The 21,988-nt window shown below is 39.7% G+C and overlaps 1 protein-coding gene across 12 annotated transcripts in view; it reads left to right on the plus strand.

Annotated features, from left to right (window-relative positions):
* Positions 1 to 21,988, plus strand: part of RBMS3 (RNA binding motif single stranded interacting protein 3) — a 621,282-nt gene that overhangs the window by 548,616 nt on the left and 50,678 nt on the right. For 8 of the 12 annotated variants that reach the window (XM_059664136.1, XM_059664128.1, XM_059664138.1 and 5 more), the window contains one exon: positions 6,310 to 6,357. The exons of the other annotated variants lie outside the window; for them this stretch is intronic. In XM_059664136.1, coding sequence (XP_059520119.1) covers positions 6,310 to 6,357 — 48 coding nt within the window. The remainder of the gene's footprint in view (positions 1 to 6,309; positions 6,358 to 21,988) is intronic. 12 annotated transcript variants of the gene reach the window in all.

Here is a 21,988-nt window from a genome sequence, read left to right on the forward strand (position 1 = left end):
TGATACTTTACCTGTCTGAAGGCTGGGTCAAATGATTTCTTAGGGCTCTGACCTAGACTTTTAAAAGTCATGTCTAAGGCGACATTTAACTCTACACTGTGGCACAGCTAATTTTCATCAGGGAGATAAAATTTGAAGATAATATTTCTGGAGCTTTTAGTACTGTGTTAAGGATTATTTGTCATTGCTTTGCTCATTTTCCAGCAAAACAGACTCCATGAAGTGTTGAGAGGCCCCAAGTTTCTCATGTGCCCACTATTGATTTCCCTTCATGTCAGCCTTAATCTCCTTAAGGGATCATAAATTCTCAATAAGTGAAGTATTGCGATCTTATTATATTGAATAACAATCTGGAATCTGATAAAAGAGGGAGTTATAATGCAAAACCCAGCAAGAAACACTTTATAAATCCTAGTCATTTGAATCAAAAGCAAAGCCAGCTGACTTGCTGAAGTTCAAATTTGCAAACTAGAAGAAAACATAAGAGCTAAGTTTAATTGAGAATCTGACTGGATCCTTTAGGGAATTGAAAAATAAACTGAAACATGAAGAACAGATTTAGGATTATAATAGTTATTGATTCAATAACATATATTATGATTAGTATTTGAGCATTTTCAACAAGAACACACTTATATATAAGATCACTATTTTTACCTAGCTGGAAATGGGCAAATTATTCAAGAATGATATACATCCCATTCCTTTCTTAGCAAAAGTTTAAAATTTGTGGTTTATTTTTAATACCAAATTCTCTGTAGCTTTTCCTCCCATTCTTTTCTCCCTTCACATTTGTACTAAAAAAAAATGTTTATGTATATTATAAACTTTGTATAAATTGATGTTTTGCAAAGGTTTGAAAGTTCATAAGGTTCCGGAAAGGCAGAAAGAAAACAATATTACTTTGTTGATTTATTCAACAAAATACCACTATATCTAGTGCCCAGAATACTGGTATACATTTTTTCTTGAACTGTCACTCTTGTACTTCAACATGCCATCATAGATTCATTTTATGTGAATTTTTGATTGGTATGTGGAGTGGCTATCAGATTTTCCCATCTATTGCTCCTTTTCAATGTATTTTATTATTGCTGGGAAGATTGCCTATTCTCACGGAAAGAACAGTGGACGTTGGGATCAAACTTAAGTTCAAAGTCCAGCTCAGCTCCTTATTAGCTATGCAGGTTTAGGCAGGTTTTTTAACCTCTCTGAACTTTTATTTCCTCTTCTACAAAGTAGAAAAATAACATTTACATCCCCGGGGAGTTGCCAGCGTTAAATGCAATGACATATGTGACATTCCTAATACAGTGTGAAATCTGGCAGATAAATGCTTATCAAATGAGCTGTCCTTACTCGCCTATATCCAGTGGCTTCAACTGGTAGGAATCTAGTCCAAGTCACCAGAAGGGATGTAGGAAATTAACAAGTTCACAGCACAACACACTGGCCTAATCTATTTCGTTTGGCATAACATTTCTTTTTCACGTTTCCACTTCCTTAGTGCCTAACATACTCTTCCAAGGTTGTAAACTCAAAAATTCTAGAGGCCAGCCAAGTCACATTAATGAATCAAGTTGGCTGATTCAAGCAAAAAGCCTAGAAGTACAGAATCAACTTTGGTCTACATTGACCTCTCATGTACTATATATATACTTGATAGTGGAGATGACATTTTAAATTAGAGATATTTTTAATGCAATACTAATAACCTCTCTGCCTGAGAGTTAGGTGAACAGTAGGGGGAGGTGGCACCCTTGGCAGCCTGGAACATGATGTTGCCTCTAAGGAAGGCAGCGACTACTCAACTCCAGGTCGCTATTGCTACAGAGGCATACAGACCTAGGGTGGCCTCCCTTTCCAATTTTTTCAGATAAATTAAATATTTAAATCTTAATGGAACATTTCCCTGTATCTGAATATTGAACCCAGTTTGCCCTAAAAGCTCTCAGATTGTGACTCCTAGGTCTCCTCTGACTCTTCTGGCCATTGCTGCTTCTGTTCTTTCACAGGCTGCTCAGACAGGGTTCCATTTCTTAACTTCTCATTAATACATGATTTCCTTAAGCCATGCCATCTACTTTCATGGTTTTGAACCCTGTTTGCTATGCCAAAGACTCTTAAATCTGAGTCCTCAGTGCTAACCTCATCTTACATTTTTAGACCCATTTTTCCAACTATTTGCTAACTGTCTCATGTAAATCTCCCTCTGATATCTCAAAGTCAGCAGGACCCAAACTAATTGCATTAGCTTCCCCAGGTGGCCTCCCCACTGATGCCCTTCCGCTTACACATTCCTGCTTTTTATTTCCTCTCAAGCCATATCCATGCCCTTTTGCTCTGCTAGTCAAATGCTAATCCGAGAACTCAGCCTAGACTCTTTCCTTCTCCCTCAGCACCATATACAATTACTTTTCAAGTCCCATCAATTTAGTCTCATAGACATTTGTCAAATACATCCCTTCCTCCACACTTCTAGACTCTGCCCTGGGTCTCACTTGATTACTTATCATAGTCTCCTAACTGCTCTTCCTGCTTCCTGTCTCAATGGGCTCCAATCCATTCTCCAGCATGTTGCCACAGCCAGTCAATCTAAAATTATCTGATCATGTGTCTCTCTTACCAGTAACTTCAGAGGCTTTCAGACATCTAAGCTCACTGAAATTCTACAAACAAGATGTGAGCAGTGACGAGTCAAGATAAAGACAGGAGCCTCCATCCAGATACAGATAGGCTCCAGGGGAAGAGCAGAAAGAGATCAGTGAATGATCTACAGTAGGCAGTGGTCCGGGGCTAATGGGGAGTTGGAGCTAGATTGGAATTTTCCAGTATCAGAAGGGGGGGGTGGGGAGGCCTTAGTCCATAGGCCACATCCCACTTTCCTTTCTAAGATCCTTGGGTAAAGAAGTTTATTGAGATGCCTCTTTTTCATCTTCATAAAAGTAGATATATTTGGTCCCTTGTAACCCCCAGTTTTGAAATGGAAGCCATTTAACCTTTAACATGTAAACTTAACCTTTCTCTACCATTTGCCACCGCAAATGCTTATTGTTCAATTCTCTACGTATTTTTGAGCTAGATAGAGTCTCCCAGCTGTAAAAGAAATAAAATAACTGTTTTATTCCAGGGCTCTGCTGACCTTGGAGAATTTTCTAGCTTTTCCACTTTTTTTTTTCTTGTCATAGGAGTCCCTGGATAGAACCAAAGCCCTGTTAACTACCATTTCTTATCACTGTATTGTAAGCTTTAGCCGAAATCACTGGGGATTTTACTGTGTTATGAGAACCTCCAAATTGCATGACAATCTTGTTTTACAAGTTTCTTATCTCATTTTCATTTGTTCAGTTGGTGGTCACCAGTGGCTTACAATGTCACCGGAATCTGTTGAAAGAAATAAAAGTTTTTGTTCTGCAGGCTCCTTATCTGCAGTTCTGTTTGTATTCTCCAAACCACTGGTGATTTGTGACATCATTGGATTCCATGGTATAACCATAGCCACTCACAAAGATAATCTTGTAATTCTACTCCGTTTGTGCATGTAGTTCCCTAACATTTTTTCAGTCATACCATTCCTCCTTTATTACTCTAAAACGTTGAGTTACTAATTTTGCTCAGAGATTATCTTTTTTAATTATTACGTATCAGTATTAGAGCTAAGAGTAATAAAGAACAACACATAGTGTTAAATGGGCTCAAGACTAGAAAATAATATCATAAATTCACAAATGGCAATGAGTATATCTCCTCAAATGGTTTTTGAGGAAAAGGTGTCAATTAATTAAAAACGGTCAAATACAAGACTGAAAATATAGACAAAAGTGAATAGCTTTTTAAGTTTGTTTAGTCTTATTCTAAGATAAATAAACTTTGAAGGTAGTCTTTAAACCAGGGGTCCTCAAACTACGGCCCGCGGGCCACATGCAAGTACAAATATTGTATTTGTTCCCATTTTATTTTTGTACTTCAAAATAAGATATGTGCACTGTGCATAGGAATTTGTTCATAGTTTTTTTTTAAACTATAGTCCGGCCCTCCAATGGTCTGAGGGACAGTGAACTGGCCCCCTGTTTAAAAAGTTTGAGGGCCCCTGCTTTAAACAAAAAGTGAAGAGGCATTAAGTGAAAGTCTAGTATTATGAAAGTTTAATTGCAAATATTAAGTTTTTGCTGCTTAAATATTTTTTCTGACTTCAAATAAATTAGCAACAAAGTACAAGAGCCCAATAGATAAAAACAATGTGAATATATAGTTGGTAAAAGAGGAAAGAGAATGCCATAAAACATGAAAAAAATAATAATGAAATAAATAGTAATTTAATCAAATACACACAGAGACATACACACATTGATCCATTAAATACAGTTATAAAAATAATATGCATTGCTGATAAAGGTGTGAGGAATAAACATTCTCATTATGTGATGACAGGGATCTAAATTTGTAAAAGTCCCAGTTGGATAGAAGGTGGACAGTCAAGACATTTTAAAATAGCTCTGATGACTGACCAATAAGTTTTAGTTTTAGAAGCTATTTTATGGAAATATTCTAAAGTAACACTAAAGCCTTTATACCTCAAAAGTGTTCAAGTTAGTGTTCGTTATAATGTCTAATGAAGAAGAATGATTAAATCATAAGCCATCCACAAATCAGAATGCAATACTACATGGAGTTATAAGAAATTAAACCAAGTAGGAAAAGGATGAGCTATCATTATGAGCAGGATGTAAATTTACATATGTATAAACATGAAAAAATATTTATGAAATAAGGCTATAGAAATACAAAACAAATGTGGTTATTTCTGGGTGATGGGATTAGGGGGTCATTCCTATTTTAATCATATTTCTATACATTCTCCAAGTATACAACAATAAGCATGATTTACTTTTATTATTTATTTTTAATATAAATGTATTTGTGGAAAAATGACTAGTGGCATGATCTTAAAATTAACTTTTGGTTTGTTTGTTTGTTTGTTTGTAGTAATGTGTGATTGCAGTTTTTAAAAAGGAACTAGGAATTACTACCACTATTTAAGAACATATTTGGAGACCCTATAAAAATGATTCTACTTATTCTAGCTTTGGTGATGATAATCAATTCACTAGTTCACATACCTGTTGCGAGAAGCAAAATGACTCATGCCTAAGGTTTATTTGCTTTTGAATCTTTGACCAATATTTTTATCTGTCTTCTCATGAGAAAGTGATTAACATATTCCTTTTGTGGCAAGGAGATTAAATGGAGAAATGTCTGATAGTCCAAATGAAGTTTTTAAGTCAATGGAAAAAGGAAGTTTGAGATTTTAGTTTTTTAAAGAAATAATGATCATATAAATGGAATAAGGGAATCACAGAACCATCTCTGTAACCGTGTTTTGGCAGTTTATTTGAATGTGATCGATATTTGGTCTTTTCACACAGTTTACCCCTCCAAGGGGAATTGGGCTAGATTAGAACTTTCCATTTTTAAAGGGGGGTGGGGAGGTGGAGGGGCCTTGAGTCATAGGCCAGATCCAACTTTCCTTTTTTAGATCTCTGGCTAAAGAAATTTACTAAACCAAAGCCTCTTTCTCATTTTCAAAAAAACAAAAACAAAACAAAACAAAAACAGATCTATTTGGTCCCATATAACCTCAAATTTTGAAATGGATGCCATGTGGTTTAATTAGTCTTTCCCTAATATTTGCTACCTCCAATGTTACAACACTTAGGAAAAAGACAGCAATCATTGCTGAGTAGATTGTCCTACTTGTCTCTGCTCTCACTGCTCCAGCAGGCAAAGCTCCTTGGTCTTGACAGACAACCATTGGGATCAGAGTCAGAGCTGAGTGATCAAAATGCATCAGCCCCCATGGAGTATGGAAATGTGCACATTTTTTATTGATCTCAAATTTTCCATTCTTTATTTTTTTCTCCAGGACTTGGTTTCATATTGTGCTCTGGGCCCCTTCTAGATGGGCTGCCTTGTAGAACTTTTGGGTCAGAGAGGGTACAGATTTCATATTGATACCCCATAGAAGGGACCAAAGTAATGACAGACTGAGGAAGATGACAATGTTCTAGGACGGAGTGTACTGTCCTAGCAGGTGGAGCCTAACACCATGTACAGTGTGGTGGTTATGGTGACCATTGTAACTACTGTAAACTGGGTAAGGGTCATAGTACCTGAAGAGCTTGGAGGTAGGGGGGTTAGGCAACCTCATGACATACAGTGAGTGGGCACTTCCAAGATGTAGAGCTAAGATTCTGTTTTATTTTCTTTTGTACTTCATTGCATTCTTTCTCATGCTCTTTTCATTCAAAGATTCAGTCCCAAGACAGGATTATGATACTCCACCAGCTGTTGTGTCAGGTAGGAAAATTCTAATTCCTTTCAGACTTGATTGGTGGGGAGAGATGGAAGTTGCCTGGTTTTCTCCAAAACTCTTTAAAGCAGTGATTCTCAATGGGGCTGGGTATAGGGAATGTAAATTTCAGTTCTGGGGTTGGGGGTAGAATGGGGCAAAGGGAGTGGGCAGAGCATGGTTTAAAAATGTATTTAATAGTTCAGTCCAATTTTGTGTATGAAAAATAAATATGTTGCTTTTGTAATAAAAAGTAAAAGCTCAAAGACATTTGGTCTGTGAAGGATACACAGCACGTGGAGACTATGTTCTGTGTATCAGAGGGTCTCAGTGTGGGAGGGTTCATCAGAATTTCTGAGAAGTGGGAGAGGACATTTATGTTTATCAAAGGAGGGCACAAATTAATAAAATGTAGTTTGAGAAGCACTGCTTTGGAGACCAGAATTCTTCTGAAATCAGAAAATCATCCCATTTTGCTTGCTCAACACCCAGCATAGTGTCTCACCCATAGTAGGTGCTCAATATAATTGTTTGTTGAATGAATCAAAACTTCAGATTTGTTCCAAAAATGGTATTTTGGATATTGAAAGAGAAGCTGCCAACGTTCCACTTGTACAGCGAAGTGGCAGAGATTGACCTGAGAGTACATTAGCATCTTGAGGATTGCTATTAGCAATATTTAAGTTGTTTCATATACTTTGGTGGTGCAGTTTATAGTAGGGGATGGGTATGTGAAAGGGTGGGGTTTTATTTTCATTGCACAGATCTTGTGCTTTCTTAACTTTGAATTTTGGTTTCTTGCAAAGAGGGTAATGGGCATAATGTTTTGCTTTTGTTGATTTGTTTTTAACTAAATAAAATACTGGCAGCCTAAAGAGCTCTGAACTCTTTGATCCTTTCATGTGTTAGATGAGGAGGACATACAATCCAAAGCAAGAGATGAAGGCCAGGAGCGCCCATCAGTGGGTAGAGCCTGGCCACTGAGCAGCGGTTTTCAAATAGAGAGCAGCGTGCTCTTGGCCCCTGGGTTTGCCTGACCTAGCATCTCAAGGGCAATCCTTTCCCCATGTCTGATGGACTTGTTTAATGGTGCTCATGGCTGAAAATTCATCTTACAAGTTCAGTTGAGAAACAATGAGTTAGCTTTCAGTTGTGAAATCACTTTTTTTTCTAATCCCCACCCAAGGACTGAGGATATTTTTTCCATTGATCTTTGACAGAGAGAAGCATTGATGTGAGAGATACACATTGATTGGTTGCCTCCCACACTCGCCCTGACTGATGGGGGAGAGAGGGACAGGTATTAAACCTGCAACCCAGGTATGTGCCCTGGGCCAGGAATCAATGGTGCACAGACTGACACTCTAATCACTGAGCCACACCAGCCAGATCCACTTTGCTCTTTTTGAAGAGCTCTATAAATGGTCATTAATTAAAACATCACTTATCTTCCCCCAACGTGTGCATCCTATCATATCATAATGTGTTTCATTTGGCATAGTTTGTTTAATATAGCCTTTACTTGGTTTAATATATGGCATCTTTGTTTAACAAGAGGCACCTATTCTTGAAAATTCACCAATATTAATAATGAGGAAAAACAGAAACTGAAACTTTCCTTCTACTAGGTTTCCTGATTTCACTTTTAAGAACACACACAGAGAGACACACAAAAGCAATGAAAACATCAAAAGCACTTACTAGGTATCAGCCATGGGTCAGGATCAATGCGTATGAATTGAAGCAGAACATCTGGCTTGGAGTTCTCACCTAATTCCATGGACAGCTGCCACTGAGACTTCATGAGCTGAGAAATGACTCAATTAAAGTAGAGCCTTAAGAAATGTAATCTGGCATTTTTGTGTGTGCTTAAGCAACAAGAAACAGTAATCACATAGAACAGTTAGAAAGCCCTGGTATTGCTATCATTAATATTTTTTTAAAGTGCTATGATCCCATCAGTGGAATACAAAAGAAGGCACTGATATAGAAGTGACAGGAACAAGAACAATTTACAGGACTTTACCATTGTTTTCCCCTGATAAAATTTAATTGGTGGTTTGACATCTGATAAATTTGCACAGAGTTCTTTGGCCTCTTTGATCTACCTATAAAGAAAAATGAAACTTACCTTTTAAAAATGTTTATAAATTGTCTGGTGGGCACAACTTGAGTGACTTTTGAAAAATGGAATATCCTTTGCCCAACCCTTGGGAAAATCAGGAAAGTGAAGCAGGCAAAGGTGTTGTAATATTTCCTTCCCATATCTCCCAGTATATCAATATTTGACAACCCAAGTAGTAATTAATTCTTTGTCAGTGTTGGAACCCACTAGATTATCATAATGTATGAGAGTTGAAAATATCTGCTTTGTAATCTACAGAGACATCACCAATATATCAAATATTTATTGAATACCTTCTGAGTCTTAGGTGCTTTACTCAAGTACTAGGGATAGACAGTGAATACAAAATAGACCCCGGGTTAAAAAAAAAAAAACATGGTCTAGTAATGTTGTTTGTGATGTTTAAGTGTATAAAATATGGAGGAACTAAAATCTAGACTCTGAAAAGAAGATCAGAAACCCTCAGGAATAAAATTCTGAGCTGGATTTGGAAGAACAAATAGGAGCTGATGGGTTAGACAAGAGTGGGCAAGATTCAGGAGGGAAATGAGATAAGATATGTAAACTCCTGGAGACAGGAAACAGTGTGGGGTGACTAGATGACAGCAAGTCATTTGTTTTTGTTGGAGCAAAATGTCACAATGGTGGACACTGAGGCCAGGTCAGGGCAAATCTGATTATAGGACTCTTTTCTCTCCGAGTCACATATCATCTTTTTTTTTAATTCAAAAAAAAAAAGTGGCCATTATTGTATTGGGTGTTAGGTTTGCAACTTCCCTCTAAGAACCTAGGATCCAATTAGGAAATTAGTTACAAATGGTAATTACAATACAATGTCTTCAGAGCTTCCATATGGACAAATGTATGTTCACTTTTGTAAACTCTCCAATAAGATTCCTGAGTTCAGAAACTACTTGTGCAACTTACTAGTCGTGGAACCTTGGAAAATTACCTAATTTCTCTATACCTTAGATAGCTTATTTGAGGAATTAATAATAATTACTTAATATGGCTATTGTGAGAATTAGGTAAGTTAAGATATATAGCCTGCTTAAAACAGATCTTAACATAAAATAAGTGCTCAAATGTTATTAGTAACAACTGTACCTATTCTTGTTACAAGATGCTATGGTGGCATAAAGAAGAAACAACTAACATACAGTAGAAGAAGTTGGTGAAAGTGTAAGAAACATCTAAACAGAGACATAAGGGTATATGGGAATTAACCAAGTAAAAAATAAGTTGGAGCGGAAACATTTCAGACCAAGTAGGTAGCACAGAAAGGACTCTTGGGTACAGAGTATGACAAATTCTGGGAACTACAGATGGTTCAACAGGACAGGGATACATAATGAGAGATGGGGAGTAGAGAAGAGAAAATGAGTCTGGTGAAATAAACTGGAGCCATATCACCAGAAATGGTAACTTGAACTTTATCCAGGTGGCAGTAGATGAACACTAAAAGTTTTTAAGTTGGAGGGTGACATGACCACTCCAGACATAGGGCAGAAAATACAATGGAGACATACAGAACTAGAAAAGGGGGGGATCCAGAACTCAGGAGTCCAAGCATGAAATCAAGTTGGCATGTGCTCAAGTTGTGGAAATGATAACAGAGAGTTGACAAATTTGTGACATATTAAGGAAGTACAATATGTAAGACTTAGTAACTAAATGGATATCAAGGTAGAAGGAGAAGAGTTAAGTTCCTGTCAATTCAATGGCCTGATATGTCATTTTCAAGGATCTAATCCATAGGAAAGGCATGCTATCCCACAGGGATAGCATCCTCTCCATCCTCCATAGGCAGGTATCCCTAAATTCTAAGGGACCCCACGAGACTTGCAACCAGGGAAGCAGTGGGCAGTGGCATCTCATCCTAAGCTAACCTCCTGAACATGTCTCTAAGACCCCCTTAAATTAATTAACACATTAATTAATACATTAATTAATAAAACAGAGGGAAATGGCAAAGTTCAGTATTGTACATGTTGAGTTTGAAGTATCTATGAGGCATCCAAATGGAGATGATAAGTATTTTGATGTGTGTGTCTGGAGGTCAGAAGATAGCTCTTAGCTACAGGTGGATTTTGGAGTGATCTCTTGGAATTAAGACATGTCACCCAGGGAATGTGCTTCGAACAAAGGCAAGTAGGCAGATCCTTAAAAAAAATGGCCACCCCCCCAAAAATAAAGAAATTTAAGAACAAGGAGCCTAAAATAAAGATTGGAAAAGACAACTATAGGCATAGCAGGAAAACCAAGAATCTAATGTTTCCAAAAGAAGCCAAAGAGAGAAAGTATTTCCAAAGAAGCCTATGTAGTGAGATGAACCCTGAATAGAAGCCGTTGGATTTAGTTGCAGAGAGATCACTAGTCAATCTGATGGTGCAGTTTTAAGGGGAAGAATGAAGACAGTGCATGTAAGGAAGTAGGTGTAACAAATGCCAGAAATGCAACAAATTTGGCTTTCAAGAAGAGTAGGAAAAAACAAATGGACAATGAAACTCATTGATTTACTACTTTTTACGATGGGGAATATTTGGTCATAATAGGAAGAAGCCAGGAAAGAGTTCTAAAATATGAAGATGTAATTCATGTAGGGGTGACTCATTGAGCAAGGTCACTGAGGAAGCCAGATACTTCTAGGAATGTGCGAGGACAAAAGGAGGGGATGAAATATGTGCATGCAAATTTGTGAATGTAGGAATAGGAAATCAAAGAATTTCCTACATGATAAATACTATTTGTTTTTATGAGACACATTAAGTGACATCTGAGAATGAATGGGAGATGTCATGGAAAAGAGAATTTTGGGCAACTATGGAGTAAGAAAGCCAACTAGCAATACATAGAAAGTTTGAAAGGCAGCACTAGGGGTCCATTTGAAGCTACAGATTATGAATTTTTGTGATACCAATCTGTGAAGAGGTTTAATTTTCCACAGTTGTGATCAGTAGCCAGAAAGGCATTCAGGTGGATTAATCCTCAGCTAAGGTTGTAGTGGGTAGAGTGAGAAAAAGAGCAATGTGTGGTGACAGTATTGTCAAAAGAGTGATTGAGTGACAAATTCAATCAATATACTTCATAGGATGAACAGAACGAGAAAAGAGGGCCATAGGCAATGGGAGACAGGGAGAAAGTGGAAAGAAAGAGAAGAGGTATCAATGAAATGTATAAAGTGGTCTAGAGTAAATACCAGGATTAAAGATTGTGGATAATAAACTATTTCTTGGCAAAGCCAAGGTCATGGGAACAGGTGGCCAAAGTGGACTGGAGGTGAAGGTGACAAAGATTAAAGAAATTAAGCTGCTATTTAAATGGGGTGTTTTTATGTCTGGAATGGTCTTATTTGGTTTTTGACATTAATAAGATATGGGCTAATTATCAGGGAGAATATCCCAAATATAGGGGATCACTAACAGCATACTTCCAAAAGATGTTACAAAACCTATGAAGAATTTTTCAGTACAAAGTTCTTTCCAGAATACTTGGAATATAGATTTAAAGGCAGGAAAGTGTTTCAGATCAGTGTTTTTCGGAGTGTGATTTGTGTATCACTTTGATACTTAAAGTTAATTTATGAGTACAGGGCCCCAAACTTTTTATTTTTATTTCAGCAGCTATATAGTTACTTTTATGTAAATTTGAATAACAGAATAAGTTCACCGAAAGCATGGCTTAAGGAATACTTTGCTTAGGAAAAGTCTAAGAGAAATAGTTAAACAGTAAATACATTTAAAAAAATAATTCAGAAAGGATAGAGCAAAGGCCATAGTGGGGATGTCCAAGAGAAAGTAGCTAAAGTTTGGTAAATGGGAGTCTTTGATTTATTTCACTGGAGTTACCTCTCCTTGTCAAAGTCCCAGCTACATCTTATCCAGCTCATTTAAAGAACACAGGACAGAGGTTGGAACTACCTGCATTTTCCATGCAAAATCAAGAGTCTGTTCTCTTTTTGGTTTTTCTTTTCCACAACAGTTACAACTCTTTAAAAGATCTTTTTTATTTTAAGCAATTTTTTTTTTAAATCTTGAAGTCATCATTATTTTCTCTTCATAGTTGGATTTGATGTGGTACATATGAAAACTAAAAATAATATGTTGTCAACATTTTATCTCAGTTGCTTTTAGCTTAATTCCCTTGAAGGGTGTCATCCTGAAATCAAGCAAAAACTATTGACAGAGAACCAAAATGGAACCAAAATTTGTTCACCTTTTCTAAAAACCTTAGAGTTCAAAATTTGAATCTGTTTTTGGAAAAGACAAAAAATGAGAAAAGTGCCCCCAAAATGCATGAGAAGAATCCACAGAACATCTGGAACATATATTTATTCTCTGGCATATCCTTTCTGCACACCAGCTAAAATAGGTTGAAGATATTCAATGTTATCAATACAACTTCATGACAAGATTTCACAGAAAAAGTATAGTTAAGTCATGAAGCAGTCATTCAGTGTGGTCAAATATGAAGTCCTTCAGTGGCATAGTCAGGAAATTATGCTCTGCAAATGAAGTCCTTTACAGAGGTATTTGCCTAAATTAGGGCAAAATTCACTGTTAAAATAGTAGGCAGTTTTTCCATATTGCATTTGCTAGTCCGTAGCATCACTTTGCATTGGAAAGCCTCATTAATGTGGAATTGGCGATGCTCTACCAAAGGTTTGGTTGAAGCCTATCTTTATACCGCCTCTTCTCGGGTGAGAACTACTTTATAAAACTCTCTCATAATTGGGATGGGAGGAGTTGTTTAAAATACTTCAAAGAACAAAACTATTTTTTCAGCTCTAAACAACATCTGTTTTCATGGATACCATGTGCTAATTACAAACGATTTCCATTTCTTAATTAAACATTAGGACCATTAGTACCTCCAATTAGCAACAATTAGCCATTAAATTGTATTTACAGTAAAAGACCTGACACAGAGTTATGTGTTCCCACAAGCCATGCATGAAAATTGGTTTCATTTCTTTGCTCAAATACTGTGCATCTACTTTGATTACAAAACTGCATTTGTTTAAGTGTGCTAATTAATTGATTTTTTTCTTTCCAATAAGTTCTAATAAGGGAGACTTTGTTCTACTTACTATGTATTCATTCAACTAATATTTTCTCAGCTCCTGTAGTGCTACAAGGAACCAAGGCTATAGATCACAGATGCTTTCCTTGCCTACAAAGAGCATGAGATCTAACAGAGGATAGGGTTATAAAGAACTGTCATAAAACACAGAATGGGACTTTGTACATGATATTTATACAAATATTTCACAAATAGTCTTGTGCATGCTGTTATTGTGTTCCTGCTGGTACATTTATATCGATCCCTCCATTACCAAACTGAAGTCTGAGGGACCACAATTTTCATTGCTCTATTCAAGTAACTGGTAACCATAGAGGGGTTAAGCAAATAGACTGTTCTGGTATATAAACATCACTGTTATTTAGTCCATTTTTATGAGGGGTGGTGATGGGGAGTTGGGCTAGGAGGATACAAAATCATATGCCTATTTTCTAATCAAGTAATTTTATTTCTGTAAAGGTCCAGATAGAAAATATCTCAGGTTTTGCAGGCCATACGGTCTATGTCATGACTACACAACTCAGTCTTTTAGGGCAAAAGCCACCACAGACCATGTATAAATAAATGAGCATGGCTATGTCCCAGTAAAGCTTTACTTATTAAAATTGGCAGCAAGTTGAATTTGGCATGTGGGCTGTAGTTTGCTCACTCTTATTTCTAATCAACTTATTTTCATAAATATTCCAAAGCAATACTATTACCAATGTTCTTTTTCTTTTTTAAAAAATTTTATTCATTTATTTTTAAATCTTTATTGTTGAGAGTATTACAGATGTCCCTCTTCTCCCCCTCATTTCCTATCTCTACCCAGTTCCCTCCCCACCCTAGGCCTTCACCACCCTATTGTCTGTGTCAATAGGTAATGAATATCTATAATAATAAAAGCATAATATGCTAATTAAACCAGACATCCTTCTGGATGTCCTCCTGGACAACCTTCCAGATGGAGCCAGAGCTGTGAGGGAAGCCCGGGTCCCAGGTGCCTGCTGGTGGTCTGAGGGAAGCCAGTGCTGGCAGCCAGGGGAAGGAAGGCCTACTCTTGCACAAATTTCATGCATTGGGCCTCTAGTATGCATATGAGATCTTTGGTTAATCTCCCCCCGCCCCGCCTCCCCCCTACTTTATGAGATTCGTTGGTCTTTTTCATGTTTCCGTGCCTCTGATTCTATTTTAATCACTAGTTTATTTTTTTCATTAGATTTAGATTTTTAGATTCAATTGTTGATACATAAGTATTTATTGCCATTTTATTATTCATATTTTTATATTTTTCTTCTTCCTCTTTTTAAAGAATACCCTTCAACATTTCATGTAATACTGGTTTGGTGGTGATGAATTCCTTTAGCTTTTTCTTGTCTACAAAGCTCTTTATCTGACCCTCAATTCTAAATGATAAGTTTGCTGGATAATATTGGTTGTAGGTCCTTGCTATTCATCACTTTCAATATTTCTTGCTATTTCCTTCTGTCCTGCAAAGTTTCTGTTGAGAAATCAGCTGACAGTCATATAGGTGCTCTCTTGTAGGTAACTAACTGTTTTTTTTCTTGCTGCTTTTAAGATTTTCTCATTGTCATTAACCCTTGGCATTTTAATTATAGTATATTTTGGGTCTCTTTGGGACTCTCTGTGCTTCCTGGACTTGTAAGTCAATTTCTTTCATCAGGTAGAAGTTTTCTGTCAGTATTTCTTCAAATAGGTTTTCAATATCTTGCTGTCTCTCTTTTGCTTCTGGCTGGCCCTGCCACAATGCAAATGTTAGTATACTTGAAGTTGTCCAAGAGGCTCCTTACACTATCTTCATATTTCTTTGATTAATTTTTCTTTTTGCTCTTCTGATTGGGTATTTTTGCTTCCTCATATTCCAAATTGTTTATTTGATTCTCAGAATCCTCTACTCTATTGTTGAATCCCTGTAAATTATTCTTTATTTCAGTTAGTATATGCTTAATTTCTGACTGGTCCTTTTTCATGTCTTTGAAATTCTCACTAAGATCCTTGAAAGTCTCACTAAGTCCCTTGAACTCTGTATCCAGTAGTTTGCTTCCATTTCTTTATTTGTGACATGTTTCTTTGTCTCCACATTTTGGCTGCTTCCCTGTGTTTGTTTCTATATATTAGATAGAGCTGCTATGTGTCCTGGAATTAGTAGAGTGGTCTTGTGTATTAGGTCTCCTGTAGGGCCCAGTGGCTCAGCCTCCCCAGTCACCTGAGCTGAGCATTCTAGGTGTGGGCTGTGTGTACAGTAGTTGAGCCTTGATTGCTGTTGGCAGTCACTGAGAGGAATTGACCTCCAGGCCAATTGGCTGTGAGGACCAGCTACGACTATAGTGGGAAAGCAGCTATGTAGGAGACACCCCTATGGGGCACGACTTGCTTCAGTGGTGCTCACTGAGTCTGCCCCTTGAGTGTGTCACTTGTGGATGTGTAGAATTATAATCTGGTATGGTCTGAATCTGTCCACTGGGTGCACTGGATCTGGGACCTTCAGGGAGGTGCAAAGTCAGCCACTGCCTGGCGCCACCTGACAGTAGCTACAAAGATGTCTGCAGCTGCTACTTGTATTGGGCTTGTAAGTGCCCAGGCAAGGCCCACCTGTGAAGCAAGGCAGGTTGGTGCTGGTACCTGGTCTTGGGCATTTTACTGATAGGTTTGGGGTATGTGACACCAGCTGCTGCTTTTTTGAGAGATTTGTGTAAAGTTTGAAGCCTGAGCCAGGCCAGGCCATTCATATGGAAAAGCTGCTGCAAACAGCTTGAGTAGGGCTGCCAATTGGATGGGGTGGAGGTCTTAGGGAATCATCAGGATAGAGCCAACAGTGTGAGCCAGGCTCATGGAGACTCAGATATGGCTGCCTGTCAGGTCTGCAACAGGGGAGGTCTCAGCACAGGAACAGTGATCCCTGTGAGCATCCCTGTCTGGGAGAAAGCCGCCCCCTGAGTTCCTGCCCCTATGCCAGACAATCCAGTTCCTTCTGTATGTCCCTGGATTCCCCAAAAGCAGTCCAGCGATGGAGATGGAATCCAAGTCAGTTCTTGTGCTGGCCCTTTACAAAGGAACACTGGGTCTCCAGCAGCTTCCATGTCACTCAACCCCAACCGCCACTGGTTTTTACGGGGACTTCTCTTCCCAGCTCTGGAACCCTGGGCTGGGGGTCTGGTATGGAGCTGGGACCCCTTGCTCCTCCTGGGTGGCCTTTGCAGCTGAGATATTTTTAAAAAACTGCACACATGGTGCCGGTCCAGCCCGTTCCTCACCTCTGCCCTTCCCACCAGTCTCAAATTGCTTTCTTCTTTACTTCTCTAGTTGCAGGACTTCTATTCAGCCAGATTTCAGATGGTTCTGAATGATGGTTGTTCTGTATTTTAGTTGTAATTTTGATGTGGTTGTGAGGGGGGTGGGGGGCGAATACTGGTGTTTACCTACGTCACCATCTTACCAAGGTACTTTTCCTTTATAGTTACCATTTTTGTGGTTTTTAAACATTTATTGAAAAGCCAATGAAATATCAGAAGAAGAGAGGTGGAAGAGATTGAGGTGAAGATTGAGACATTTCTTAGTATTTTAGTTTGTACAGCATGAGTGATTGTAGTACTGAAGTATTAAAACACTTTAAGTCTACTTATACTTTTTACATGCTTATATACTGGTCTTCTGGGATTTATTTGTATGTACCCAGCAACAGAGGATTATCAACCTAGAAAACAAAATATATAACCTGTTTAACATTTCCTTGCCGGACTTTAGAATTCTTTACTTTTAGAAATTTAGAGAAAAGGCAAGAGATTCATCCTCTCAATAGATTTGTAGTAAAATATATTTTACATCTTTGTCACCCTACACGGGCTGGTATTTTTGTTGTGGTGGTTGGTTATTGGGAAGTTATTCTTGATGGATCAGTTATCCCCTGGGCAACTGCTTCTGACTAATGTTTTTGTTTTCTTGCTCTGCACTAAGAAGGTGAAAAGGAACTTTCTTGGTTTTGTCTAAAGACCAAATACTGCATAGGACAGGCATGGGGTGGCTGGAGATATGACCGCCCTTCTGTGCAAAGTCAGAGCGAAATTCCACTTGGTGATGCAACACACACATCGAAGGGAAAGCAGCATCCCAATGAATCTGCCCTAGAATCCCTCAGTGAGTGGCAGCCATGGGCTTAGCGACACAGCAGCAGCTCCCAGAGTCACTTCGTACTTCAGTCATCTAAAAGGCAGTGTTCCCATAATGCAACAGAGGGGAAGAGCCTCTTCAAGATAACAGTTGGTTTTAATGGAAGCTAATTGTATGACAGGAATCAGCATATGTGGGACTGACTGCACAGTGTTCCCTTTCTAATCAACAGCACAAAGTGGGCACTTGAGGTTCCCATCATAGAATCCAGTCATGAATGGACTACGGTTCAGCACTTGGCAAAGGCATGCTAGAGACATCTGATCCTGGAGAGATGCTGCCTGACAGACAGGCTAGCATTTCTCTAGCCTCTGTGTCAAATTAGTTTATCAGACAACAAAATACCTGAACCGTAAGATTGCATGTCCCTCTAGAAGTGCTTTCTCGGAGTTAAAATTTAATGTTTTAACCTCTTGTGTCTTAGGCAGGTAGCATATGACACAAACACTTAAACAACGCTACTAGATTTTTTGAGATCCCAGAATGGAAGTAATTGTCCATTATTTTACTCTGTGTTCCCTCACATAAAGAAGCAAATGATGAATTGCTCCTTGAGTTCAGTGCCTAGGCAAGAATCACCCGAGATGAACGGATATACTTCTGTTGATCTGACAATGTAAAATACAGAACTCAATTCATTTCCTTTTGGCCTTGGTTATCAGGACAGGTGGAGTCTGGCACAGTGCATTGCTAATGTTCCTGGTGGCATGAGCTCTCTATTGCTCTCAACCGTGCATTGATGCGCTGGTGTTTGTGCGTGTGTGTGCTTTTTAAAATAGTGCTGAATTTTGGAAACCCTGCACAAATTCAGTTTGGGAGAACAAAAGCTCTAATTCCTATAATTAATAAATAAATAAATAAATAAATAAATAAATAAATAAATGCATGCTTATGGGCTCAGAGAAGTTTGTGTGCTCTAAGGTCTCAGTGGAAAGATAAAATGAGAGATGATTGTGATTATGTGTTCATCTAATCTAAAAATGTGCAGGCAGGGACTTTTTATTCACCCACACACATGCAACTCTGAATAGGCATAAGTATGGTGTAATAATTGGAAACAGCTTTTAGAGTCTAGAGGATATTCATGATTCCTTGTCCCATTATTTAATAACTAGAGGCCCGGTGCACAAAAATTTGTGCACTCGGGGAGGGAGGGGGGGTCCCTCAGCCCGGCCTGTGCCCTCTCCCAGTCTGGGAACCCTCGGGAGATAACGACCTGCTGGCTTAGGCCTGCTTCCGGGTGGCAGAGGGCAGGCCCAATCCCTAGGTGCAGCCCCTGGTCGGGCTCAGAGCAGGGCCATTTGGGGAGTTGGGGCACCGCCCCATGTCATGCACAGAGCAGGGAGGATCAGGAGGTTGCGATGCCACCCTCAGTCACGCTCAGGGTAGGGCCGATTGGGGGATTGGGGCACCGCCCCCTGTCACACTCAAGGCAGGGTCGATGGGGAGGTTGCGGTGCAACCCCCTGTCACCACAGAGCAGGGCCAATCAGGGGGTTGGGGCGCTGGCCCCTGTCACTCACAGAGCAGAGCCCATCAGAGGGGTTGGGGCGCCGCCACTCTCACACTCAGGGCAGGGCCGAAGGGGAGGTTATGGCTCTACCCCGTCACACACAGAGCAGGACCCATTGGGGGGGGGGGGCGGGGGGGAGGGGGTTGGGGCACCACACCCTGTCACACACAGAGCAGGGCCGATCAGGGGGTTGGGGCACTGCACCCTGTCACACACAGAGCCACAGAGCGATCAGGGGGTTGGGCAGCTCCCCCCTATCAGGTACAGAGCAGGGCTGATCAGGGGGTTGGGGCGCCTTCCCCTGTCCCGAACCGAGCAGGGCGGATAGGGAGGTTGTGGCCCCGCCCCCTGTCGCACACAGAGCCGCAGGGCGATCAGGGAGTTCAGGGGGTTTGGGCACTGCCCCCTGTCACACTGATGCTGGTGCCAGGAGCCCTCGCGGCTCCGCTGATCCCCGTGCACTGGGTGTGTGTGTGGGGGGAGTGTCCCTCAGCCCAGCCTGCCCCCTCTCACATACTGGGAGCCCTCAGGCGTTGACCCCCATCACCCTCCAATCGCAGGATCGGCCCCTTGCCCAGGCCTGATGCCTCTGGCCTAGGCGTTCGGCCCGGGCAGCGGGGACCCGCAGCTGCAGCGGCCCCACGATCGTGGGCTTCACTTTAGGCCCAGGCAAGGGACCCCTAGCTCCTGGGACTGCCAGCTTCGACCGTGCCCAGCTCCCATCGCTGGCTCCACCCCTACTTCCTGCTATCACTGGCCAGGGCGGAAAAGGCACCTGATTCTCTGATCATGGCTGGGGGACAGGGCAAAGGCGGCCCCAGGGCCGCCTTTGCCCTGCCCCCCAGCTCTTAGCTCCCCCCTGGGTTTCCAATCACTGTCAGTGGCAGGGGGCTTCTTCCTGCTTTCCCTTTGGCCTCCCTGCATTGTGCCTACATATGCAAATTAACCGCCATCTTGTTGGCAGTTAACTGCCATCTCAGTTGGCAGTTAATTTGCATATAGCCCTGATTAGCCAATGAAAAGGGTAGCTCGTACGCCAATTACCATTTTTCTCTTTTATTAGTGTTGATTATTTAACAGTGACAGCCACCTAAAATTTTTGAAGCCTGCCTTTCCTTTTCTTAGGTATAGACAATAATGCATTAGCAGCTCCATCTGTGTACTAATATGAGGATTAATTGTGATGACCTATGTAAAATACCTAGTAAGTGCTTGACTCGTCATAGATAGTAAATAATTAGGGTTTCCTTTTCTCTCTTTCCCTGCATTCAGAGAAGTATGTTAGAACTTTTGAAGTACCGTTAACCTTATGTTTGCCATGATAGATTGATTGAACCAAAGTAGTGATTTAAGATAGAGTTTCCTAAAACTTTAGAAAATAAAAAAAATAGTGTTTCCTAACCCAATATCTAAAAATAGAACTATTAAGGGAATTCATTACATGTCTTTTCTATTGGCTAAACAATTAAACTATTTTAGGTGCATTAACATAAATATTAAAGCTTTTTTTAACATGAAAAGTAATATTTATAAATGTGAAGTGAAAAAAGTGACAAAATTAAACAATCATTGTGATTCTGAGTTCTAGAGCATGCAAATAAAAGAAGCTAGAAGAGAATGCATTAAATGATTATCATGTGTCTTTAATTTCTTTTTCAACATTTTTGATGTGTTGCTTTGGAACTTACATAATTTACTAAAATTTTAGTGTCATAGCCTTTGAATATACGAATTGTGGGGAATATATATAGAAGGAAAAGATGAGTGTATTAATATCAAGATGATGATGATGACTGTGATGATTATATTGTGGTGGTGGTAGCAGTGATGGCCTCTAAAATTTTCCCCACTTCCATTCATTATGTCTCAACACTAGGGCATTTAAGGCAGAATTAAGAGAAGCTTATCTCTATATAGAAGTGGTATAGATCTTTGAGTGATTTTGTCATCTAAAGTCACTCTTCATTATGTGAGTTTATTGTCCACCTACCAGAAGGCGGACAATAAACCACAACCACTTGGCTGTTGCTTTTCACAGTTTTCATAATGAAATCACATTTCAAATAATTTATTCTGCTTCTTTCATGCATTACTTGGAACAGTCTGAAAATCTTCCCAATTTCCTTAATGTGAGACTTGTAGTCTCTTACGGTTTATGGAACTGATCTAACACATTTGAAATTGGGACCATATATAATATACTTTAATGACGTTGTATTGTCTAACTTCCATGATATATATTATATATGTGTGTAATATATATATATAATTATATATTATATTATCTATATAATAAAAGCCTCAGCGACTGTTAAGGCGGAATGACCAGAATGACTGGTTGCTGTAATATGCACTGACTCCAGGGGGCAGATGCTCAACGCAGGATCTGATCCCTGGTGGTCAGTGCTCTCCCACAGGGGGAGCGCCACTCAGCCAGAAGCCTGGCTCACAGCTGGTGAGTGTAGTGGTGGTGGTGGGAACCTCTCCTGCCTCTGCAGCAGCACTAAGGAGCAGCGAGCTGAGCAGTAAGGAGGGAGCAGAAGGACAGTAAGGAGCAAGGGATCCTGGATTTCGAGAGGGATGTCTGGGGGATCGGCATAAGCCAGCAGGTAGACAACCCCCAAGGGGTCCCAGACTGACAGAGGGCACAGGCTGGGCTGAGGGCCACACCCCCCAGTGCACAAATTTTGTGCACCGGGCCTCTAGTATATAATATTATGATTATATTATATTTTATAATGTATGTGTTTCCC

This window comes from Myotis daubentonii, chromosome 14 (genome assembly GCF_963259705.1).
Source record: "Myotis daubentonii chromosome 14, mMyoDau2.1, whole genome shotgun sequence".
NCBI lineage: Eukaryota > Metazoa > Chordata > Mammalia > Chiroptera > Vespertilionidae > Myotis > Myotis daubentonii.